The sequence below is a fragment of the Perognathus longimembris genome, chromosome 20 (assembly GCF_023159225.1).
Source record: "Perognathus longimembris pacificus isolate PPM17 chromosome 20, ASM2315922v1, whole genome shotgun sequence".
In the NCBI taxonomy this organism is placed as follows: Eukaryota; Metazoa; Chordata; class Mammalia; order Rodentia; family Heteromyidae; genus Perognathus; species Perognathus longimembris.
Genome location: NC_063180.1, coordinates 44,685,505 through 44,710,766, shown reverse-complemented (window position 1 = coordinate 44,710,766; position 25,262 = coordinate 44,685,505). Strand labels below are relative to the sequence as shown.

General features: G+C 58.0%; 1 protein-coding gene across 1 annotated transcript in view; it reads left to right on the top strand.

The window, feature by feature from the left end:
* Sin3a (SIN3 transcription regulator family member A) overlaps positions 1-24,504 on the top strand; it is a 39,372-nt gene extending 14,868 nt beyond the window's left edge. Inside the window, 18 exon segments of the mRNA XM_048369357.1 lie at positions 890-1,172; positions 3,179-3,430; positions 4,908-5,060; positions 5,181-5,339; positions 6,418-6,507; positions 8,013-8,131; positions 8,650-8,860; positions 10,270-10,386; positions 11,733-11,971; positions 12,940-13,123; positions 13,986-14,199; positions 14,202-14,558; positions 16,830-16,999; positions 19,516-19,689; positions 21,408-21,500; positions 21,941-22,035; positions 23,528-23,735; positions 23,991-24,504. Coding sequence (XP_048225314.1) covers positions 890-1,172; positions 3,179-3,430; positions 4,908-5,060; positions 5,181-5,339; positions 6,418-6,507; positions 8,013-8,131; positions 8,650-8,860; positions 10,270-10,386; positions 11,733-11,971; positions 12,940-13,123; positions 13,986-14,199; positions 14,202-14,558; positions 16,830-16,999; positions 19,516-19,689; positions 21,408-21,500; positions 21,941-22,035; positions 23,528-23,735; positions 23,991-24,221 — 3,349 coding nt within the window. The 3' untranslated portion in view covers positions 24,222-24,504.
* Positions 24,505-25,262: the final 758 nt, after the last annotated feature.

Here is a 25,262-nt window from a genome sequence, read left to right as displayed (position 1 = left end):
CAAGAGTGCTTGTCTAGTATCCATGAAGCCCTGGGTTCGATTCCCCAGCACCACATATATAGAAAACGGCCAGAAGTGGTGCTGTGGCTCAAGTGGCAGAGTGCTAGCCTTGAGCAAAAAGAAGCCAGGGACAGTGCTCAGGCCCCGAGTCCAAGGCCCAGGACTGGCCAAAAAAAAAAATCTCCTGAGTATTTTTTTAGGGTTGATTTTTCTTTTCCTTCAGGATCATGACTTAAAAACTTATTATGTATTTATATATTTGGGTATTTTTATTTTTTCCATGTAAGTTGTAGTCACTAGATGTCTTTCACTAAGCTTTGACTTGGTGCTTCATTCAGTTACAGAGTGGTGTAGGCGACTTGACCTGGTGCTAGTTTAAGATGGTCTGGGGAGTGGAGGCGAGTCTTAGTGATAGGGAGCTGGCCTTGAGTGAAAAAGCCAGCAGGTGTGGGAGGCTGTGAGTTCAGGCCCCACCAAAGCAAACAAAGTCAACAGGTCAAACATGATTACAGGTATGGTAAATAAAGCAAACATGCTAAGATGCGTGTTAAGTTAAAAGAAATAATAACAGCTCCCTGTATTCTGGCATGGTTCGCCAGTGTAGACCATGAACTAATTTGAACCATGTAAGCCCATGCCAGCAAATGATTTATGCTGGTGGATGGAAGATGGGTCTCGTTTGAGAATCGCACCTTTAGCCTCACGGTTGGTATGGGTTTCATGGCATAGTGGCTGTGAATGTATATCCTGTTCAAAATAGTGACTAAGCCTGTGGCTCTAAAGCTGAGTAACTTTGATGTGGTGTTAATTATAACAATAGGCAGGTGGTCCTTGGAGGACCTTGTTCTTGTTAAGCCTGCCACTTCTCACTTCTCTCCCTGCTCGTCAGCATCGACACTCCGGGCGTGATCAGTCGCGTGTCACAGCTGTTCAAAGGCCATCCTGACCTGATCATGGGCTTCAACACCTTCCTGCCTCCTGGCTATAAAATCGAGGTGCAGACCAACGACATGGTGAACGTGACAACTCCCGGGCAGGTGCACCAGATCCCCACCCACGGCCTGCAGCCCCAGCCCCCGCCGCCGCCCCAGCACCCCTCCCAGGCTTCCGCACAGGCCGCCCCGGCCCCGGCCCAGCCGAGCCCTCAGCCCCCGGCCACCAAGGTCAGCAAGGTGAGCACGCATGCGGGCACGCACACACACACGCGCATGCGCATGCGCGCGGAGCGAATCCCCAAGAAAGCCACCCTGTACACCCCGCTTGGTAACGGGTCACAGGGCAGAAGGCTTCACAGAGAAGGTGCAGACACGGCGGGATCACGTGGCGCACACGCACTGCATATATATGGATACCCACGAGAGCTTTACCCACCAAGCGCCATCTGCGGTCCCCAGCTCTCCTGTCGTTACTAGTTCACACACATCCCAGCAGGTGGCGATGGGCCTGGTGTGTAGTGCTTTGACACCACAGCCAGGTTTTGTTCTTGTCCATTTAAAACAGGAAAGATTTACTTAGCTTGTGTTTCAGCCTAAGGTCTGGTCCACAGTCTTTGGGCCTGAAACAAACAAGGCATGACATCATAGTGAGGAGGGATGGCGTGTGTGTGTGTGTGTGTGTGTGTGTGTGTGTGTGTGTGTGTGTGTGTGCACGCAGGCACGTGTGTCCTTTTGTGTATGTATATGTGCTGGTCCTGGTGCTAGAGCTCGGGCCCTGACCATTTAGCTTTCTCCGCTCCAAACACTCTACCACTTGAGCTACGGTTCCCTCCACTCCGGCTCTACCCGAAGGTAGTTATTGAGAGAAAAGACTCTCATGGGCTTTCCAGCCCCGGCCTCACCCACGACCTGCAGATAGAATCTTAGCCAGCAGCCAAGGTTTCTTACCTATTATTCTCCTCAGGAAATTTGAGAATTATGGTTCCCAACCTGCCTCTAGGCAGACAAATGTGAGATTCTTATCTCCAATTAATCAACAAAAAGCCAGAAATAGAGCTGTGGCTCTGGTAGTAGGGTACCAGGTGAGCAGAAAAACTTGAATGAGTGCTTAAGGCCTGATCTTATCATGGTCCAATTAGGCTACTACCCATGTGACCTTCGTTTTTATATAAAAGTTATTCCATTTGTCGGGTCGGGACATACCAAATAAAGTAGAAAATGTGACGATGGGATGTTCTTAACTAAGAACTACGTTATGTGGTGTGGTAGGTACGAGAAGGATTAGGTTCTTTGAGTGCACTGTCTCATTGGCTCTGCATTTTGTGTGCTGGGCCCCAGCCGCTGGCGGCCGTGGCCCGATTGGCCGGTGGAGGAGCGCGCCTCCAGCCGCATTGCAGGAGCCGGCCTAGAGCTCCTAACACGAAGGGACTGCAACCATGGAGGTGTCCTCACCTTTGGCATTAAAAACCTCTGTAGAATATGACTGTTCCTGTTGAGCTAGTGAGCTCAAAAAGTGAACGTGAAAAATTCTTGCCTATTGTTAGAGGTGGTACTAGTTTTAAGGTGTTATATGGACTTTTTTTTTTTTTGGTCAGTCGTGGGCCTTGAACTCAGGGTCTGGGTGCTGTCCCTGAGTTCTTTTGCTCAAGGCTAGCCCTCTACCAATTGAGCCACAGCTCCACTTGTAGCTTTTTGAGTCGTTAATTGGAAATAAGAGTCTCAGGGGGCCTTTTTTCCCCCGGGCTGGCTTCAAACTGCAGTCCTCAGATCTCAGCCATCTGAGTAGCTAGGATGACACATGTGAGCCACTGGTACCCGGCAGTATTTTGACATTTTAACACTGAGATTTTCCTGTCAATGGCTGGGCCTTCTACATCTGCTCTCAGGCAATGTGATTTGAATTGGGCTAAAATTGTAGGCCTTCCAGGTGCCGGTGGCTCACACCTGTAATTCTCACTACGCAGGAGGCTTAGGTTTGAGAATCGTGGTTTGAAGCCAGCCTGGGCAGAGAAGACCAAGACCCTGAGACCCTTAGCTCCAGTGGTAGAACACTAGCCTTGAGCGGGGGAGAAATCTTGGACAGAGCCCAAGCCCTGAGTTCAAGCCCGGGAATGACAAGGAAAAAAAAACAAAAACGTGGGATTCCCTCAGTGAATAAAGGGAATCAGTTCAGCAGACACCCTGTTCCTTTTTAGTGTGAATTTTCTGTGCTTTGGAAGAAAATAAGACTTTTTCCTTCTTAGCCTTCCCAACTCCAAGCTCATCCTCCAGCCAGCCAGCAGACGCCCCCACTGCCGCCGTACGCCTCCCCCCGCTCCCCGCCCGTCCAGCCCCACACACCAGTGACAATCTCCCTGGGCTCGGCGCCATCCTTGCAGAACAATCAGCCTGTGGAGTTTAATCACGCCATCAACTATGTCAATAAGATTAAGAACCGATTCCAGGGCCAGCCAGACATCTACAAAGCCTTCCTGGAGATTCTGCACACGTACCAGGTAAGCGCGGTGCCGCTTCCGCCTCTCTCCAACCGTGCCACCCCTGAGCACAGCTGGCCCGAGAACGTGACCGTCCACGGAGATGAGCCGCGGTCTGGCCAGCGAGGCCGGCGGGACATGCACCCCTTGTGGCAGTCGGGAAGGATTCTTTTGGTGTGAGCATGCCCGTCTTGGGGCTGGGGCCGAAGGCCTGTGCTCCTGGCGTTGTCCTTCTGAAGGCTCAACCACTTGATCCACGCCTTCACGCAGAGCTTCTGCTGGATAACTGGAGATTGTGTCTTCAGTTTGTGTGTCCAGGCTGGCTTTGAACTGAGAACCTTTGGAGCACAGCTTCCTGAGTCGAAGGATCGCAGGTGTCAGCCAGCAGCCCCCAGCTTCCAGTTCTGTGACACGAAGGCCTTGTCTTATCTAGGAAGTTAAAGGACAATTTGTGTACTTGGGTTGTTTTACAGTTGAGAAATTTTCCTAATTTCATTTTATCAGTTGAGGTTCTCATATTCTATAGGGTTTTGTTTTTGCCAGTCCTAGGGCTTGAACTCAGAGCCTGGGCACTGTCCTTAAGCTTCTTTGGTCAAGGCTATAGCACTCTTACCACTTGAGCCACAGCGCCACTTCGGGCTTTTGTGGTAGTTTGTTGGTGATAAGAGTCTCATGGACTTGCCCTTCCTGGCTGGCTTCGAACCGTGATCCTCATGTCTCAGCCTGCTCCATTAGCTAAGAGTACAGGTGTGATGGGCCACCAGCACCTGGCCATTTCTGTAGTTTCAAAAGGAGTTAATTGTCCCCTGTCGTCTTCTTTTTCAACTTAAAAGTGGGATTTGGGGGGTGTGGTCCTCCTTAGGGTCTGGGGGTGCGTGGCTCAGGGGAAGCGAGTTTTGGGGGGTGTGGTCCTCCTTAGGGTCTGGGGGTGCGTGGCTCAGGGGAAGCAAGTTTTGGGGAGTGTGGTCCTCCTTAGGGTCTGGGGGTGCGTGGCTCGGGTGTGAGGTCCTGAGTTCCATCCCGGGCAGAAAAGAAGAATAAAAGAGAGAGAAGGTTAGCCTTCCCTTTTTGTGTTGGTTTTGTTTCGCTGTGTGCACTGACCCCTTGGTGGTGGCTGGGGACACCTCGCCGTGGCGCCTCTGCTGGTTCCTCCGTTCCCGCCGTCTCAATGGCAGGTGCGACTGGAGTGGCGCTGCGTCCACGCAGCGACCACAGCGCCACGTGCCCACAGCCCGCCTCTCCATCCTGGTCTTGCCACAGACATACATGGCGGGTGGGCTGGCTGACTTCAGCTTTTTCTCCGTCTTCCGGAGTGAGGCACCGTAACCAGTGCCAGATTTACCAGCCACGCCGACCTTCGTGGTGTGTTTGGCCATTGCCACAACTTGGGTCCAGGCCCAGAGGGTAGACTTGGTTAGTGCAGCCCAAGTAGGTAGCAGCCCCCGGGGCGTCTGCCCCGGTGCCCGCTGACGCCGTCTTCCTGTGTGTGGCTCCCCAGAAGGAGCAGCGGAACGCCAAGGAGGCGGGCGGGGGCTACACGCCAGCCCTGACCGAGCAGGAGGTCTACGCCCAGGTGGCCCGGCTCTTCAAGAACCAGGAAGACCTGCTGTCCGAGTTCGGACAGTTCCTTCCCGACGCCAACAGCTCGGTGGTAAGTCCGCCCCGCAGCGAGAGCTGTGGTCCCGCTGGGCCGGAGGCCGGGCGCGCGGGGCCGCTGGGGGCCGCTGGGGGCCACGCGCTGCTCAGAGCTCCCCCCCGCACGTCTCCGCAGCTTCTGAGCAAAACCACGGCTGAGAAGGTGGACTCGGTGAGGAACGACCACGGGGGCACCGTGAAGAAGCCCCAGCTGAACAACAAGCCCCAGAGGCCCAGCCAGAACGGCTGCCAGATTCGCAGGCACTCCGGGACGGGCGCCACCCCTCCCGTGAAGGTGAGGGGGCCCTGGGTGACCCTGGGTGTGGACGCCCGGCGCGGGCCAGCTTCTCGGCATCCCAAAGACTCGGCCAAAGCTGCTCACGTAGCTGCCTCCCAGGAGAGCGGCCGCCCAAGCCCCCACTCCTGCCAACGCCTCCCGCCACTTGCCTGACTGGGTTTCTCTCCTTGCCAACAGGTCATCTTACTGTGTCCACTTACCAAAGCGCTCTGGCTTGGTAATTTTTCCCTCCTTGTTTGCTGGAATTTTCTTTTTCTGTTTTTTTTTGTTTTGTTTTGTTTTGTTTTGTTTGGCCATTCATGGGCCTTGGACTCAGGGCCTGAGCACTGTCCCTGGCTTCTTTATGCTCAAGGCTAGCACTCTGCCACTTGAGCCACAGCGCCCCTTCCGGCCTTTTCTGTCGATGTGGTGCTGAGGACCCAGGGCTTCATGTATGCAAGGCGCTCTAGCACTAAGCCACATTCCCAGCCGTGTCTGCTGGATTTTTAAAGTTCTTGCCTGCTGGAGTCATACCATGGACCCTATTTCATCCCCTTTTCAAAGCAGTACCTAGTCTGTTTGGATATGCTAATAATAACATAGTTATTTTGTATATTAGGAAAATAATACTTCTTTTTTTTTTGGCCAGTCCTGGGCCTTGGACTCAGGGCCTGAGCACTGTCCCTGGCTTCTTCCCGCTCAAGGCTAGCACTCTGCCACTTGAGCCACAGCGCCGCTTCTGGCCGTTTTCTGTATATGTGGTGCTGGGGAATTGAACCTAGGGCCTCGTGTATCCGAGGCAGGCACTCTTGCCGCTAGGCTATATCCCCAGCCCTAGGAAAATAATACTTCTTTGAATGTTTCTGAATGAAAATGTTATTAAAGGCTCAAGGGTGGGGGAATGGAGTGATCCGTGAGCGTCGGGTGAGGAAAAATGGGGAGGAAAGCTTAAGTAGAGGGGAAAGTAGGAATTGTGTGGGGCGTGAGGTGGGCGGGTGGCTTGGATTCTCATCGGTGGTGGGCTCCCCCAGCTGCAGAATAAAAGCCAGGGAAAGCCATTCTCCGACGCTCACGTGCTTATACCTCTCCTTTGCAGAAGAAACCCAAACTCCTCAGTCTGAAGGATTCCTCCATGGTGGACGCCAGCAAGCACGGGGTTGGAACAGAGTCGTTGTTTTTTGATAAGGTGAGTAATGGATGGAGATTGCTGTTGATGTAAATGACAGAAACAAAGAAAAGCTCCAAACCTCCTCCAAGAAGGGTTTGTTTCAACAAGATCAAGCTGCTTACGTACGTGTGTGTGTGCGTGCGTGTGTGTGTGCGTGCGTGTGTGTGTGCGTGTGTACGTGTGTGCACGCGTGCTGGCCCTGGGGCTTGAACTCAGGGCCTGAGCTCTGTCCCATTGCTTTTTTGCTCAAGGCCAGTGCTCTACTGCTTGAGTCATCACTTCAGCTTTTTGGTGGTGAAGTGGAGTTAGTCTCATGGACTTTCTGGGTTGGCTTTGGACCTTAAACTATTAGACCAGTCGAAACCCCTTGTGACATGCTGGCATTTTCCATGGTGGGACAGAAGATGTTTCCCGCTGTGCTTATCTGGACGAGCTGAGTGCTGATTTACTTCTGCACACTGTGGAGGCTCCGTGGTGTTGTTTTTTGTCGTTCTTTTGAGTAGGTGTGGGGTGTGTATCTGGTACTGTGGTTTGAATGCTGGACCTCGTGGTTGCCAGGCAGAGGCTCCACCATTTGCGTCACTCTGCCAGCCCTTTTGGCCTTGGTAGTTTTCAAGATGGCGTCTCTCCGGTGCGCAGGCTGGCTGGACTGCAGTCCTCGGGGGCCGCGCCTTCCCGCGTGGCCAAGGTGGCCGGCGAGGGCCGCTCTGCCTGGTCTGTCCACTAAGCTGAGCTCGCCTCCCAAGCCGCCAGGATGCAGGTTCGCACCACCGTTGTGGAAGAAATGTTGCTTTTCGTGCTCTATCAGGACTTGAACTCAGTTCTGTCTACCACTTGAGCCATGGCCTCCAGTCTGCTGCTTTGCCGGTTAGTTGGAGATAGGAGTCTCTTGGGTTTTTCTGCCTCCAACTGTGATCTTTACCTCTCAGCCTCCTGAGTAGCTAGGATGTGGGTGCAGCGCTCAGGTCCATTTTCCTGATGTTTAAAAGTTACCTAGGGGCTGGGGATATAGCCTAGTGGCAAGAGTGCCTGCCTCGGATACACGAGGCCCTAGGTTCGATTCCCCAGCACCACATATACAGAAAACGGCCAGAAGCGGTGCTGTGGCTCAAGTGGCAGAGTGCTAGCCTTGAGCGGGAAGAAGCCAGGGACAGCGCTCAGGCCCTGAGTCCAAGGCCCAGGACTGGCCAAAAAAAAAAAAAGTTACCTAGGTCGGGCACCAGTGGCTTACACCTGTCATCCTAGCTTCTCAGGAGGCTCCGACCGGAGGATCACAGTTCAAAGCCGGCCCAGGCAGGAAAGTCCATGAGACTGTCATCTCCAATGAGTCACCAGAAAACCAGAAGCAGCACTGTGGCTCGAAGTGACAGAACACTAGCCTTGAGCTGAAGAGCTCAGGGACAGCACCCAGGCCCTGACTTCAAGCCCCACGACTGATGGGGGAGGTGGGGGGAGAGAGAGAGAGAGAGAAAAGGACCTCAGTTAGTTTTCCATGAAACCATTTTCCTGTGTTGTCTCCGAAGGTCCGAAAAGCTCTGCGCAGCGCCGAGGCCTACGAGAACTTCCTGCGCTGCCTCGTCATCTTCAACCAGGAGGTCATCTCCCGAGCTGAACTCGTGCAGCTGGTCTCTCCGTTCCTGGGGTACGTGAACTGCGGGCCTCGGACCTAGTTCTCCTGTGGACATGAGGTAGTCGCCGATGTGTAACAACATGTAATAGGCAACTTTAATTGAGATAACGTCAGCTGACTCAGAGCCAGAGTAAATAGAAACTAGTCTTAACTCTGGAAGACGGAAACGGTTGGCCCAGTGTAGGTATTGCAGTGTCACGGTTGACTGATGGCCAGGAATAATGGTCTTTTGATCATCTGGCCAGTTCTGGATGGTTTGAGACAAATCTCTCCCAGGGTTCTAGAATCTTGACTGTGCTTGACAACCTGAGAATTAGGTCGGCACAGAAGCGATTCTCTAGATCCAAAGAAGGGCTGGTTCCCCCTAATCTGCGGACGGGGCTCATCACCCCTTGACTGAGCCTTGTGCAGGGAGCGGGACCCAGACGCCGCGGTCCAGGCCCCAGTGCCCAGCGGCGTGGCGCCCGCACGCGGACATACCGAGCCGCATCCCACCACGCCGCTCACGTGGTTTTCGCTTGATTCTTCAGGAAATTCCCCGAATTGTTTAATTGGTTTAAAAACTTCCTGGGCTACAAGGAGTCTGTCCACCTGGAGAGCTACCCAAAGGAGCGCGCCACCGAGGGCATCGCCATGGAGATCGACTACGCGTCCTGCAAGCGCCTGGGCTCCAGCTACCGCGCCCTGCCCAAGAGCTACCAGCAGCCCAAGTGCACGGGCCGCACGCCGCTCTGCAAAGAGGTGGGTGGGGCGGCGCAGGCCGGGGCCCAGTGTGAGCCGTGGCGTCAGGCCGGGGCCCTGTGTGAGCCGTGGCGTCAGGCCGGGGCCCTGTGTGAGCGGTGGCGTCAGGCCGGGGCACAGTGTGAGCAGCACCATCAGGCCGGGGCCCTGTGTGAGCGGTGGCGTCAGGCTGGGGCCCTGTGTGAGCGGTGGCGTCAGGCCGGGGCCCAATGTGAGCCGTGGCGTCAGGCCGGGGCCCTGTGTGAGCAGCACCATCAGGCCGGGGCCCTGTGTGAGCGGCACCATCAGGCCGGGGCCCTGTGTGAGCAGCACCATCAGGCCGGGGCCCTGTGTGAGCAGCACCATCAGGCCGGGGCCCTGTGTGAGCAGCACCATCAGGCCGGGGCCCTGTGTGAGCGGCACCATCAGGCCGGGGCCCTGTGTGAGCCGTGGCGTCAGGCCGGGGCCCTGTGTGAGCAGCACCATCAGGCCGGGGCCCAGTGTGAGCCGTGGCGTCAGGCCGGGGCCCAGTGTGAGCCGTGGCGTCAGGCCGGGGCCCCAGTGTGAGCCGTGGCGTCAGGCCGGGGCCCAGTGTGAGCCGTGGCATCAGGCCGGGGCCCCAGTGTGAGCCGTGGTGTCAGGCCGGGGCCCCAGTGTGAGCCGTGGCGTCAGGCCGGGGCCCCAGTGTGAGCCATGGCGTCAGGCCGGGGCCCCAGTGTGAGCCGTGGCGTCAGGCCGGGGCCCCAGTGTGAGCCGTGGCGTCAGGCCGGGGCCCCAGTGTGAGCCGTGGCGTCAGGCCGGGGCCCAGTGTGAGCCGTGGCGTCAGGCCGGGGCCCAGTGTGAGCCGTGGCGTCAGGCCGGGGCCCAGTGTGAGCCGTGGCGTCAGGCCGGGGCCCCAGTGTGAGCCGTGGTGTCAGGCCGGGGCCCCAGTGTGAGCCGTGGCGTCAGGCCGGGGCCCCAGTGTGAGCCATGGCGTCAGGCCGGGGCCCCAGTGTGAGCCGTGGCGTCAGGCCGGGGCCCCAGTGTGAGCCGTGGCGTCAGGCCGGGGCCCCAGTGTGAGCCGTGGCGTCAGGACCCAGCCTCTGTTCTTCCAGAGAAAGGGTTTTCAGCCTATGGTGGAAACCTTTGCTTCCTGGCATCCTTTAAAGTAGTCAGCGCCTGGGCGCTGTCCCCTGAGCTCTTGCGCTCGAGGCTAGCAGTCTACCACTGTGGGCCGCAGCTCCACCTCCGACGTGGGATTAATTGGGGCTAAGGGGCTTGAGCACTTTCCTGCCTGGGCTGGCTTTGAACTGTGATCCTCAGTTCTCAGCCTCCTGAGTAGCTCGGATGGCAGGTGTGAGCCACCGGTGCCCAGTTTCTTGTTTATCTCTCTAGTGAGAGCTGATGAAGCATTTGTAGGCTTTCAGTTCAGTCTCTTTTTCTACCCCAAGGTTTTGAACGATACCTGGGTTTCCTTCCCCTCCTGGTCTGAGGACTCCACCTTTGTCAGCTCTAAGAAGACGCAGTACGAGGAGCACATTTACCGGTGCGAAGACGAGCGCTTTGAGGTGGGGCTCCTGGGTCCTTTGAGGTTGGGAGAATGGGAGGTGATGCCATGAAGGAAAGGGGATCTTAATACAGTTTGTGAGCGGGGCCCGTGGAAGATTAACGAACCAAAGGCTCACGTTCTAGTGTTCTTCTTTTATTTATTTTTATTTTATTTTATTTTTTTGCCAGTCCTGGGTCTTGAACTCGGGGCCTGAGCACTGTCCCTGGCTTCTTTTGCTCAAGTCTAGCACTCTGCCACTTGAGCCACAGTGCCACTTCTGGCCATTTTCTGTATATGTGGTGCTGAGGAATTGAACCCAGGGCCTCATGTATACGAGGCAACCACTCTTGCCACTAGGCCATATTCCCAGCCCTGTTCTTCTTTTATATATCCATCAAACATGTTACCAAAATATTTCATAGCAAATATCCCTTGTCTAGGCCGCGTTAGCCCCTTTCCTCCTCTTACTGGTGGTACTGGGGGTTGAACAGAAGGCCTAACACTTGCTCCGCTGGCACTTCTCCACTTGCCCATGGGGCCAGCTTCTACACCTTTGTTTTTTGGGGGGATTTTTTTGCCATCCTGGGGCTTGAACTCAGGGCCTTGGCACTGTCCTTGAGCTCTTTTTGCTGAAGGCTAGCACTACCACGTGAGCCACAGCACCACTTCTAACTTTTCCTGTGTGTATTGTACCAAGGAATCGAACCCAGGGCGTTGTGCATGCTAGGCAAGCACTCTACCGCCAGGCCACCCTCCTGGCCGCTGTTGCCTTTTGAGTCAGGTCTTGTGTGTACGCCGGCTGGCTTGGCCTGCCCTCTGCTGTTGGTGGGTGAGGCTGGGTCCGGCCACCCTCGTGTCTGCCTGATTCTCCTCATGTCCCTCGAGCAGCTAGAAGACAGGCGTGAGCTCTCACGCTTGCTAGAACAAGCACGTCACTCAGGATAGAGTAATACTCCTTGGGGTTTCCATTGGTTTTTGTTTGTCTGTGTATCTGAGCTGGTGTAGCTCTACCAGTTTTGTCCCTTTGGCTGTTCCTGTGTGTGTTGGAGGGAGAATCCTCGGTTGCTTGTTCGGCCACTGTGGGTGCTTAGCTGTGGCTGCCCACCACATCCACGAGCGTTTCAGCCCCGTCATAAGAAGCCACCCCCACCCCCCAGCTTAGCCCTGCTGGCTGGGCTCATCGTCCTAGCTGCTCGCCTGCCTTCCGTGGCGGTTCTCCCGTCGCGGTTCTCCCGTCGCGTGGCCTCCCCAGCGGGACTGCTAAGTCTTCCCTGGCCTCTGTGGCCAAGCTGGGTCCCTACCTTGTTCTAAGTGCTGCTCTCTTCTGGTCTGGGTCCCAAGTGCTGTTCTTTTCTTCCTCCCTAGCTTGACGTCGTCTTAGAGACCAATCTGGCAACAATCCGAGTTCTGGAAGCAATACAGAAAAAGCTCTCGCGCCTGTCTGCTGAGGAGCAAGCCAAGTTCCGCCTGGATAACACCCTCGGGGGCACGTCGGAGGTCATCCACCGCAAAGCGCTGCAGAGGATATACGCCGACAAGGCGGCCGACATCATCGACGGGCTGAGGAAGAACCCCTCCATCGCGGTTCCGATTGTTCTGAAAAGGTGCGTGAGCGGTGTGAGCTCCGGCGGCGGCGTGCCGTGCTGCGGTCTCAGGCGGGCCCGGCCCTTCGCTGCCTCTTGCTCCCGTCAGCACTCTTAACCGCTGCACCACAACGGAGATCCTCCGAGCTCAGCCTCCTGAGTGGCGGGGTGAGAGGCGCCTGGCTGGTGTTGGTTTTTTAGTGTGGTCTTCGGAGCATCGGCATCAGCTGTGATCAAAGCCTCTTGGGAGGGAGGCTAAGAGGCGACTCGTTCATGCTCTCGGACTTTGCGCTTCCAGAGTGCTTTTTTTTTTTCTTTCTTTTGGTCAGTCCTGGGGCTTGAGCTCAGGGCCTGAGTACTGTTCCCGAGCTTCTTTTGCTTAAGGTTAGTGCTCTATCACAGCGCCACTTCCGGTTTTTCTGTGTATGTGGTGCTGAGGAATGAAACCCAGGGCCTCAGGCATGCCAGGCAGGCACTGTACCGCTAAGCCACCTTCCCAGCCCTTAACTGCAGCTTTTAAAATGAGTCACTCTAAGCCTAGCACTTACAATCATAGTCCTCACTGCTCAAGTAGCTACTAAGACTTGCGGATTGCCGTTTGAAGCCAGCCCAGGCAGATAAACCTGAGACTCTTACCTCTACTTCACCAATAGGCCAAGAGTGGAGGTGTGGCTGACGCCATAGAGTGCCAGCCTTGAGCAAAACTGCTAGTGATGGCTGGAGGTCTTTAGTGTAAGCTCCAGGACTGGAACTGCACCCCACCCCCGAAAAAGTAATTCTAAATAAGATGTCTGACTTAAGGCTGGATTATTTCCCCGCTCCGTGTCATCAGAGTGTTTTATTTGGGACTCTTGATCTTGGGTGAAGACATTCTCACCAGACCTCGCATATCCTTAAGTTCCGAAACCAACTCCTCAGTGTAGGTGTCTCGTTGCTGGTCTCTGATCTGAGGGGAGGTGTTCACGTCTTCCCCCCCCCCCTCCCCGCAGGTTGAAGATGAAAGAGGAAGAGTGGCGAGAAGCGCAGCGAGGCTTTAATAAGGTGTGGCGAGAACAAAACGAGAAGTACTACTTGAAGTCTCTAGACCACCAAGGCATCAACTTCAAGCAGAATGACACGAAGGTCCTGCGGTCCAAGAGCTTGCTCAACGAGATCGAGAGCATATACGACGAGGTGAGCCGCAGCTGGCCTGGGCGCGCTCGGCAGAGCTGCCTCCTGGAGGTCCTCGGCTGAGAGGCGCTAAGACCGCCAGGCCTGCCGCCTCTGGCTTTGTGCCTGTTTGCCGTGGCCTTTTCTGTACAGCTACCGCCCAAGCCTGAGCCTCCACTCGGCCAGATCCCCACCTTGCCCTGCTGGTTCCCCTATATACTGGTGCTTCCTTCCGTCTCTTCCTGAAGACGATGGTGCTAAAACTTGCCATTGACTCAAACGCTTCCTAAACCTTGTGGACGGGGACCCTTGGCAGGACTAGAAATAGCCTTGGAGCTAAAGATGAATGAGATGAGTCCTGTTTCCTGTTAGCCCCCAGTCTTAGGAGATGAGGGTTCTGTGAATACAGCAAAGGAGCTCACACATAAACTTAGCCACCAGTCTCTGTCAGTTTTGTCACACTGTCACCTAACCCCTCTACCCTGGAAGTGTTTTAAACTGGACTCCCACTCTTGGGCGACTCCCTCCAGCCGTGCAGATCCAGAATTTTAATTTTAGAAGTGGCTGCAGTTGTCTCTCATTGTTGGTATAAGTATTCCAAGTCTCTCTGAGGTACCAATCTTTCTGCATCAAGTTAACTCTCTCGCTTTACCTAAGTGTCTAGAAGAGCCTAGTAGCGACGGATAGGTCAGGCTTGGGTGCTTCTGTGGTTTCCGTCCTCCTGCCTCACCTGTGTGCTGCGATTGCAGGTGTGTACACACACACCCACACCCACACACGTACAGGCGGCTCTGGGGTTCACACTAGAATGTGCTGCTCGTGTGGTCTTGTGGATTCGTTGTTGCTGTAGCCATGTCACACACGACTTTTGTGTCTGTCCCCTTAGAGGCAAGAGCAAGCCACAGAAGAGAACGCCAACGTCCCCGCTGGGCCGCACCTCTCCCTCGCCTACGAGGACAAGCAGATCCTGGAGGACGCTGCCGCGCTCATCATCCATCACGTCAAGAGGCAGACAGGGATCCAAAAGGAGGACAAGTACAAAATCAAGCAAATCATGCACCATTTCATTCCAGATCTGCTGTTTGCTCAGAGAGGTGATCTCTCGACGTGGAGGAGGAGGAAGAGGAAGAAATGGATGTAGATGAAGCCACAGGGGCAGCCAAGAAGCACAACGGTGTCGGGGGCAGTCCCCCTAAATCCAAGCTCCTGTTCAGTAACACGGGCGCTCAGAAGCTGCGAGGGATGGACGAAGTGTACAACCTCTTCTATGTCAATAACAACTGGTATATCTTTATGCGGCTGCACCAGATCCTCTGCTTGCGGCTGCTGCGGATTTGTTCCCAAGCGGAACGGCAAATTGAGGAGGAAAACCGAGAGAGAGAATGGGAGCGGGAAGTGCTGGGCGTCAAGCGGGACAAGAGCGACAGCCCTGCCATCCAGCTGCGGCTCAAGGAGCCCAGTAAGTGCTGGGCTGCGGGCGCAGGGCTCCCGCTCACGGGGGCGGCCGCACGCTGCTGTTGTGTGCCCCTGCCCGCGCCAGCGACCCGGCGGCTTGGGCATGGAGGTGGTAGTTACTACCTTAGGGGTGGGGGGTATGAGAGCGGGCGCACCTTGTGCCATGCGTGGATTGGGGACACGGAACGCTGGTCGTCGGTACTGAAGACACGGGCGTGGGACCTCAGTCGCCCAACTGCCAGTACTACGGAGTGCTTCAAAGGGCAGAGATAGTAGATTCTGCTCCGCGACAGCATACATTTCTAGCTGTTCATGTCCAAGACCAGCGGCTGTGTTAGTGCAGCTATTTTCTGAATGGGCGGTTGGAGTCGTGGCTGGGGGACTCGAGGGCAGGTAGAGGAAGCCCCGGTAGTGCTCTGCTGCCGCGTCCACATCACGCTTGAGCGCATGCGCTGGGGACTGGCCCTCAGCCAGAAGCTTCTCCACCTCGCCTGTGTTCTTCAGGAGGCAGCAAATCTGAGCCGTGAGGTTTCATTTTCTGTAAATCTATTTTTGTGCCCATCCTGGCATTTGAACTTGAGGCCTGTGTCCCTGAGCTCCTTTTGCTCAAGGCTAGCACTCCGTCACTTGAACCATAGTGCCACTTCCAGCTGTTTCTGAGTAGTCTATTGGAGATAAAAGTTTCACAGACATTTCTGCCCAGACGCGCTTCGACCTGAGATCCTCAGATCTCAGCCTCGCGCGTAGCTAGGGTTGCAGTGTGAGTCACCGTGTCTAGCTTCGTTTTGTTTTTATGGGTTGCTCTTACAGCAATGGCATGTGCAGCCCGGGCTTTCTGTCTAATGACACTGGCCATTCATTCTCAGAGCCTTTGCGTGCATCCGTGCGAGCTTGAGAGAAATGATGGCCTTCAACTGTGGTGAGTCCTGTTGCTTAGGGAAGGATTCAGATGGCTCCCCCCTGGCCTGAGCTGGTGGGAGGCTCCCTCTGTGTTGAGGCGTTAAGCCAGAGGCGCCCGTCTGCTGGACAGTGCTGGCGAGGACCGGCGTGCTTTCGGCAGCTTGGTGCCTGCGTGGAGGCGGAGTCCTCCTTCCTCGCCGGCACGGCGTGCTCCCGAGGCTGTGCTCCGTGCGTGCCCGTGGGTTTGTACGCCGGTGATGGTCTGCGTTGAACTCAAGCCACTGGGTGGTTTTCCACCGTCACCGTCTTGTTTGGCCTATCTAGGAACTTTCCACCGCACGACATGAATTTGCATTCTGGTTTGCTCGTTAGATGGGTTTTTTGGTGTTGTTATTGTTGTTTTTGGTGGTGGTGGGGCTTGAACTCCCGGCCTGTGCCCTGCCCTGGCTGTTCCTGAGCTTTCCAGCTCTAGGCTAGCCCTCTACCCCTTGAGCCACAGCACCACTTCCTGTTTTCTGGTGTTTCATTGGAGATAAGAGTCTCACCTGCCCAGACTGGCTTTGAACCGGGATCCTTGGCTCTCATCCTCCTGCGTAGCTAGGATGGCAGGCGGGAGCTGGCGCCCTGCTCGCTCCTTAGATTTTCCTCTTTGTGCATATGCTGCATTCAGGCCAATTAGTGAAGCTTCTTTCTGTAATTTGTTTTTTTCTAGTCAAGGTTTCCCCCCTTTTTTGGCAGTATGGGGGTGTCTGAAGGCAGGACAGGTCTCTCTTTGGAGCCGTGCTTTCCCGCCCTTTTGTGAGCTTCGTTCTTGCCTGTGACTGGCGCCTGCGGGGACCCTGACTCCCGTCCTCGCTGGGATGTGGCAAGCAGGTGCCACCGAGCCACGCCACAGAGCCCAGCGGAGCTGCAGGGCTTCCCCGCCCTTCTGCTGCAGTCCCCCCAACACCAGCCTCCCGCCCTCCCCCGGGTCGCGGTCCTGAGTGCAAATCCTAGTGCAGGCACAAAATGTAAAAACAACCACCAAGGTTGATGCGGGGTGCCAGAGGAGGTGACCGCAGCGCGTGCGTGCAGCAGGTGCAGGCCAGTGCATGCGGCTCCCGAGGTGTAGGTGGCGTCGTAGCTCGCGGGGGATTTACGCGTGCCCTCGTGGTGGCGACAGTTGGCGTCTCGTGGGCGGTGCGAGTCTCGCTCCACTGGCGGGCGGGGGTGGGGGCCCTCTGCCTTGGCGATGGCTCCCCTGCAGCGCCACGGGGCGGGTGAGGTTGCAAGTCCCCCCGTGGCCTGCCCGGGGCGGCAGCCCGGGGGACGGTGGGGTCGGCCCTGCCTTCTCCTAGCCAGCTCACGCCCCTCCCGTCCCTTCTCCCCTCCCCAGTGGACGTTGACGTGGAGGACTACTACCCGGCCTTCCTGGACATGGTGCGCAGCCTGCTGGACGGCAACATCGACTCGTCTCAGTATGAAGACTCGCTGCGGGAGATGTTCACCATCCACGCCTACATCGCCTTCACCATGGACAAGCTGATCCAGAGCATCGTCAGACAGGTGCGGGGGGGGGGGCAGGGTCACTGCTCCATCCACGCCGCCCAAGGAGGGCACCCCAGCCCTAGCTGCCATCTCTTCCCGAGGCTGACGCGAGCACCCCAAGTCGCATCGGCTCTTAGGTCGACCCTGGTCCCGTGCACGCGCCCCGTGGCAGGCTGTCGGGACGGCCTCGTCCTGCAAGGCAGAGGCGCGGCCTCCCTCGCGTAAAGCGCCGGTCCGTCTGCGTCCGTCTGCGCCCCTGGGGCCCGCCTGGGGCAGGAGCGGGGTCGCAGCCCCGTCCCGCGGCCTGGAAACGCGGCAGAAGCCGAGGCCGCCCATGCCTGGCGCCCGCACACCAAGACCTGTCGGCGCGCAGAGAGGTCTTAGCTCCCGAGATTTATCGGAACGCTGGGCTCGCGGTGTGGCTCAGGCGGTAGAGCGCCCACCGCCAGCCAGCCGAGTGAGAGCAGGAGCCCCGAGCTAAGCCGGGGCTCGCACCCCACCGTGCGATCCCCCCGTTTCTTTGATTGGAAACAAGCTTCCTCCACTAAGGCCTTCATCAAGAGAGTTGTTTCCTTTTGCTTTCTTTTCTTTTTGTTTTGTTTTGCACGGCTATTGAGTCGTTGTGACTGGGACAGCGTCGCCCTCGCCGCACGTACGCCCGATCGCCCTTCGAATCCTCCACCTTCCTCCTCTCCCCACGCCACGTTGCCCGAGCGCCTTGCACACTGGCTGCCGAGCTGGGGTCCGGGTCCAGCCGGCATGCGTCTTTTCCAGACCAGTGTAAGCGATGAAATTTAAGGGCACGCCAGGCAGTGTGTGTCCAGAGCTCCTGCGGGAAGTCGCCCCGCTTCCCGCCTGGGTCCTGGCCGCCTCCGCGCGTGGATCTCACGCCAGCCCCGCCCGCCGTTCCTGACACACCCGCACACCTCTGCATTCCCGTGCTAGCAGCGGCGATTTGTGAATGGGGTGTGTGTGTGTGTGTGCACGTGTACGCGTGTGTGCGTCCAGCTCCCACCCCTCACTTGTCTGCATTTGCCTTGTCCAGGTCTCTGCAAGTACGTACGTTGTCATTTAAGAACGCGTGATGTGAAGAAATGAGTAGTTGTCATGGTTACACCTCAAAAAGAATGTGGCGTCCTAAAAATAGGTGGCTTGGTGGTTACAGGAATTTAACATAGATGCGCGGGTAGTGAGGCCTGACGCGTTGCCGCGCGCGTGGGCCTGCAGTCACGGCTTCGGCGTGGGTCATGGGAGATGAGAGTCTCTCGGGCGCGCAGACCTCGCGTCTCGGCCTCCTGAGCAGGGAGGACGGCGGCACGCGCGCCGGCGGTATTTTGCTTTCTTACCTGATTTTTACATTCTCCTATTGGGTTAAGTTTTGTTTTGCTTTTCGGTCTGTCGTGAGGCTTGAACTCGGTGTGGGCGCTGCCCCTGAGCTCTCTTCGCTTGAGGCCGGTGCCCGGCCACGTCGAGCCACGGGGCCTCCTGAGGTTTCCCGTGGGTTCATAAGCTTGTCTTCGAACCCAGGACTTGGTGCTTTTGCGCAAGGTGCCGTGACACCTAACCCGCAGCCGCGCGCTTGTATGTTCAGCTGTGGGGTAGGCATCGGTCACCTGGCCTCTCCCGCCTCTCGGTGTGGCCGGGGCAGCCACGCCCCCCGCGCAGACTCGCGCTCCTGCCACGGCCCTGCTCCTGAGTGAGAAGCAGGGGTTACAGGCGTGGAATTGGTGCCACTGCGCCTGGCTTGGGATTTATTTCAACATAGAAGTGGCCCACTTGGCACCAATGGTTCACGTCTGTATTCCCAGCAGTCAGGAGGCTGGGACTGAGGGTTACGGTTCAGAGTCAGCTGCGGCAGAGAAGTCCATGATTTCTATTTCAGAAATATTTAGCAGAGCGGCGCTAGACGCGTAGCTTGAGTGGCAGAGCACCAGCTTAGCCAGCCCAGCAAGCCCAGGCCCTGAGTTCAAATCCTGGAACTAGGTCAGGAAAAGACCTAGCAGGCTGAGGATACAGCTCTGTAGTAGAGTGCCTTGCATGGGTCAGGTTTCAATGTTCAGGACCACAACTTTATTTCATTTTATTTTTAAAAGATAGCCTGGTCCCGTGAAAATAGGATCTCTGAGGGGCTGGGAATGTGGCCTAGTGGTAACTGCTTGCCTACCCTGTATGAAGCCCTGGGTTCGATTCCTCAGCACCATATATATAGAAAAGGAGTGGCGCTGTGGCTCAAGTGGCAGAGTGCTAGCCTTGAGCACAAAGAAGCCAGGGACCGTGCTCAGGCCCTGAGTTCAAGCCCAGGACTGGCAAAACAAAAAGAATAGGATCTTTGAAAGGTTTGACTGTGGTCATGGAATGAGTGTCACTGCGGGCCCCGGGTTCGACTCCCGGCCCTGGGGAGGTGGCAGGAAGGATGTCGGGCAGTCCCCCATTGTCGTCATGCATGGCTGTCCTGGGGAGGCCCTTGCTGGTGGAATTGCGGCACCTCCTCTCACACCCGTGTCTCACCCGAGCGTGGCCTTGTGTGGTTGCAGCTGCAGCACATCGTCAGCGATGAGATCTGCGTGCAGGTGACGGACCTTTACCTGGCAGAGAACAACAACGGGGCCACGGGGGGGCAGCTGGGCACGCAGAGCGCCAGGAGCCTGCTGGAGTCGGCGTACCAGCGCAAGGCGGAGCAGCTCATGTCCGAGGAGAACTGCTTCAAGGTGAGAGCCGCTCAGGGCCGCAGCCTGCCCAGCACCGTGCGTCCAGTCCCGGGCTCCTCAGGAGGGGGACCTTCCCCCTTCTCCCTGGCAGGCCACTCTGCGGCTGTCTTTGGGGGGGCGGTAAATGCTGGGCGCCATGGCTCGTGCCAGCAACCCTGGCTACTCGGGAGGCTGCCATCTGAAGTCTGTGAGACTTGTCTTCAAGTAACTGCCAAAGAGCCGGAAGTGGAACAGCGCTTGCCTCCAGCAAGATCAGTTCAAGGACCGTGTCCAGGCCCTGAGTGCAAGTTCAAGCCCCAGGACCAGCACATGCGCGCGCACACAAATTATTCTACATTGTTTATGCAACTTGGTATTTTTTCTTTGAACCATCTTACATATTATAAGCCACTGCTTTGTAAGCATTGCTGAAAAACTGAAGCAGTAAAACCCACTGCCGTGGTTAACATAAAATAGACAGCCAAAAATAGCATTTAAAATTTTTTCTAGAAAATTATTGGAAGAGCGCTCATCCTGCACAAAATATGTTGTGACTTATTTTGCTCGGCAGTGCCCCTCACTGCTCTTCCTGTGTGTGTTTGATGGTGAATTGGTTTTTCGCTTTGTTTTTTGTGATGAAGCCTCAGACAGGATACACTTTTGTCCCAGATTTTGGGGTGGAATTCCAGGTATGTACTAGCATGCCTGACTGTCTTTCTTTTTTTTTAATTGTCGGTCACAGGGCTTGAATGCAAGGCTTGGGCGCTGTCCCTGAGCTTTTGTGCTTAAGGATCGTGTGACAGTGCTCTACCACTTGGAGTCACAGTGCGTTTCCAGCTTTTTTGGTATTTAATTGGAAAACAGAGTCTCACCTTCTTGCCTGCGCTGGCTTTGAACCATAAGTCCTCAGTTCTCAGCCTCCTGGACAGCCAGGATTGTAGGACTGAGCCGCCAGCACTCAGCTATACTTAAGGGTGTTTTTTGGGTGGTGGTGGTGGTCGTGGGGCTTGAACCCAGGGCCTGGGCACTGTCCCTCCGCTGCTTCTGTTCAAGGCTGGCTCTCTGCCACGTGAGCTGTGGCCGCCACTTCCGGGTTTTGTGGTGGTTCGTGGGAGATGAGGATCCCAGGACTCGGCGGCCCGGCAGGCGTGGGCTGCGCTCCTCAGGTCTCAGCCCCCTCAGCAGCCGTGGGCTCCGGCGTGAGCCCCCGTCCCCCAGCTACACTCACTCTCCACGACAATCTTAGTGTCATGTAGTTATTAGCCCAATTCATCTAAGAAACGCACATTGTAGCCAGGCACCGGTGACTCGTGCCTGTGACCCTAGCTACGCAGGAGGCTGAGATCTGAGAACTGTGGTTCGAAGCCAGCCCAAGCAGAAGAGTTCCCATAAGACGCTTAGCTCTGACTACTGCAATACCGAGAGCAGCGCGAGGGCTGCACGGTAGACTGCTGTCCTCGAGCACCGAGAGCTCGGGCCAGCGCCTCAGTTCAAGCCCTGCGACCGCCAAGAGAAGAAACAGACCTTCTGTTTTCACAGGCGCAAGAGTGGACTCTTTTGCCTTTGATTATCACGGGCATCCAAAGTTTTTGTTTTGAATTTTGTTATGGCAAGCTAGGCAAGCCCTCTACCTCCAGCCGCGTTCCCAGCCCCGCGTTCCACCTTTCCTGTTGGACCCGAATCCCAGCGGCCTGCGCAGCCTGAAGGCCGGGCCGCTGACTCTGCTTTCTCGCCCCCAGCTCATGTTCATTCAGAGCCAAGGGCAGGTGCAGCTGACCATCGAGCTGCTGGACACAGAGGAGGAGAACTCGGACGACCCTGTGGAGGCCGAGGTACGGCGGGAACCGCTTCTGCTGTGACGTTTTTCTTGGGCCCTCCCCACGGGGCGCCACACGCACAGGTGTCGGGTGGCACTCGCCGGGCGTGCACGCGGGTGTGCGAGGCGGTGGCTGCACACACGGGCTCCGTCCGCGGCTCCTTGTGGGGAAGCAAAGCTTGGCGGGGTTTCCATGGCAAGTAGCGAGCAGGTCATGAGGGGCGGGACGTTGGGGCCCCGCGGTGCGCGCCGCGGCAGGTGCGCCGGGCCTCCAGCCGGGCATCTGCCCCCGGGTAGCTGGGGTTACAGGCGTGAAGCACAAGCACCCGCTGGCCACGTGGGAAGTTTTCATCAAGGAGCTAAGCTGCGCGGTGGTCGCGGGGGCCGGGGAAGTCCGCATGGCGCGGTGCGGCTTAGGGTCTGTGCTTCTCCTCCATGCTGCGTGTCTCCTCCTAGCGCTGGTCGGACTACGTGGAGCGCTACATGAACTCCGACACCACCTCGCCCGAGCTGCGCGAGCACCTGGCGCAGAAACCCGTGTTTCTCCCCAGGTGAGTGTGTCGCTCACGCCCAGCGAGCCCAGGGCCCGGCAGGGCGGGGCTCCCCAGGACAGAGGCCCCGGCCTCCACTCAGGCTCACAATGAGGATCTGTTGCCGCCACCGACGCTTCCGCTCCCCCCCCCTCCCCACACAGGGGCGCTGCCTCGGGGGAGGGGGCTCCGCAGAGGCGGCTGTGAGCGCGTTCCCCGCGCTGCCCACGCGGGCCTCGCGGGCCCTCTGACTGCGGAGGGTGCCCGGCCGCCAGGGCCGTGGTGGAGCTGCGGGGTCACCTCCTCCTGCCTCCGGCCACGCTCGCTCCTGCGGTGTCCAGTCGTGGGGAAGCGGAAAGTGGCAGCAGCCGCCTTTTGTGCTAGCGCAGGATCGCAGAGGAGACGCCAGCTTTGCGGGGTAGCTCCAGGCCGCCGGCTTGGGGGTGAGCCCCGCGGCTGCCGTCCTCGGGGGACACGGACGGTGGCATCCACAGCGAGGGCCTCGGGTCGCTCGTTACATCTGTGCGGGATTCACCCCGCACGCGCCCCCGCCACTGGTGGCACATGCCTGTCATCAGGAAGCTGAGACCTGGGGGGGTTGACACCCCATCTAATACCCAGCAGGGAAGCTGCGGGGGGTGGGGCTCGAGCCACAGTCAAGCCCTCACATGGGCAATCCGAAGACAAGCACCCCCAGAGAAGGGGCTCTTTCCTTCTCAATAAGGCCAAGCAATGGACACTTGAGTTGCCAGAGAATAAATAACTGTCACGAGTGGCCTCTTGGGAGTCAGAACCCTAAAACTGGACTCTCACCTCTGCCTCGCCTGTGTCTGGTAAATTGCTCGTCCATTTGTGTTGCACGCACCGAATGTTCATTTAAGCTGCACTTAATAACTTTAGGGGATAGAAAACAGCCTTGGGACTGTGCGCTTGCGGCTCCCACCTGCAATCCCAGCTGCTCAGGAGGCTGAGACCTGAGGACTGCGGTTCAAAGCCAGCCTGGGCAGAAAGCCCGGGACACTCATGTCCAAGGAGCCACCAGAAAACTGGCAGTGACGCGGTGGCTCGAGTGGCAGAGCGCCGGCCTTGAGCTGAGGAGCTCGGGATGGCGCCCAGGCCCCCGGACCAAAAGAGGAGGCCGTAGTAATCCCCACACAGGGTGTACCCCTGTAGTCCCCGCACAGGGTGTGCCCCTGTAGTCCCCACACAGGGTGTACCCCTGTAATCCCCGCACAGGGTGTACCCTGTAATCCCCGCACAGGGTGTGCCCCTGTAATCCCCGCACAGGGTGTACCCCTGTAGTCCCCGCACAGGGTGTACCCCTGTAGTCCCCGCACTGGCTGGAGCGGGTCGGGGACTTCTTTCTGTGAAGAGCGCCTGCCCGGTGAGGGCGGGAGGGGGCTGGTGGTCGTCCCGGGCCCGCGGGCCTCGGCTGAGCAGTCTGGAGGGGGGCAGGGCCCCCCCCCCAAGGCTGCGGCTGCCCCCGGTGACCTCCCAGGCCCTCCGCCCCCAGGAACCTGCGGCGGATCCGGAAGTGCCAGCGCGGGCGGGAGCAGCAGGAGAAGGAGGGGAAGGAGGGGAACAGCAAGAAGCCGGCCGAGAGCGTGGACAGCCTGGACAAGCTGGAGTGCAGGTTCAAGCTCAACTCGTACAAGATGGTGTACGTCATCAAGTCCGAGGACTACATGTACCGCCGCACGGCGCTGCTGCGCGCGCACCAGGTGAGCCGCCCCGCCGGGGACCGTGGGGGGGGAGGAGGGGGCGCCTCGGGCGCTGGGGTGGAGCTGAGCCGCGCCCCCCACGCGCCCATGCCGCCCGCCCTCGCCGCCAGCCTGTGCCTTCTCTCATGGCGGCTGCGCGGCCCCGACGCCCCGCCCCCGGCGCCTGACGCCCCGCCCCCTGCCTGACGCCCCGCCCCCGGTGCCCGCCCCCGCCTGACGCCCCCCCCCCCCCCCCCCCCCCGCGCTGTCTCGCAGTCCCACGAGCGCGTGAGCAAGCGCCTGCACCAGCGGTTCCAGGCCTGGGTGGACAAGTGGACCAAGGAGCACGTGCCGCGCGAGATGGCGGCCGAGACCACCAAGTGGCTGATGGGCGAGGGGCTGGAGGGCCTGGTGCCCTGCACCACCACCTGCGACTCGGAGACGCTGCACTTCGTCAGCGTCAACAAGTACCGCGTCAAGTACGGCCCGGCGCCCAAGGCGCCCTAGGGGGTGGGGGACCCCCCCCCCCGCCCGGAGCACGGCGCCCCGCGAGGAGAGCCTGCCGGGCCTCGGGCCTGGGGCGCGCGCCCGTCCCCGCCTGGCCTCGGGCCCCGCGCCCGGCTCCCCTCCGGCGCCGTGGAACTGTTTTCTACCTGCTTCTTTACGAGTCCGCCCCGTCCACCCACCAGCTTTACTCTCACACACACACAATTTTAACGTGGGTTTCTTTTGTAAATATTGTACATAGTGTCAATTTTTTATTAAAAGAACTATGCTTTGATGTGCTAGCGTAGCCGCCGTAGCGCCTCGTGTACCGTGGGACTGTGGCTCCGGGTTCAGGACCAGGACGGGTGGACAAGGCATTTACTACACTTTCTACCAAAGGGACTGACCATTGTAGTACTTTTGTGTAAAACTTGTCTTCCCCTTGGCCCCAATTTTTTTTTTGTAAATAAATAAAGCTTGGTTCTTAAGGAATAAACTCAATCGAAGTCCCTTGTGCTCCCGGCAGCCGGGGAGGGCTGCTCCGCGGGGGCCGGGCACGCGGGGAACACTGAGGACGCGGCCCGCGCTCCCCGCTTCGCCGTGCAGGAGGCGCGGCATCGGGCCGCCCGTGTCCACGCCCATCGGTGCCCGCACATCGGCGGCTCGCGGGCCGCCCGTGTCCACGCCCATCGGTGCCCGCACATCGGCAGCCCGTGTCCACGCCCATCGGTGCCCGCACATCGGCGGCCCGCGGGCCGCCCGTGTCCACGCCCATCGGTGCCCGCACATCGGCAGCCCGTGTCCACGCCCATCGGTGCCCGCACATCGGCGGCCCGCGGGCCGCCCGTGTCCACGGCCATGGTCGCCCGCGCTGGGAGCGAGGTCAGCTGCCACCATCACGGGGCCAGGCGCGCTCAGTGCACACCGTGTGCCATTGCCGCGGAAATGCGTGTGGACTCGCGCGCCCCGGGACGCGCACCGACCTCGCCCAGGCCTCCACGGGAACGACGCCCTTCCTGGGGCCCTGCGCGTTTCCCAGCCACCGCCCCCACCACCAAAGAT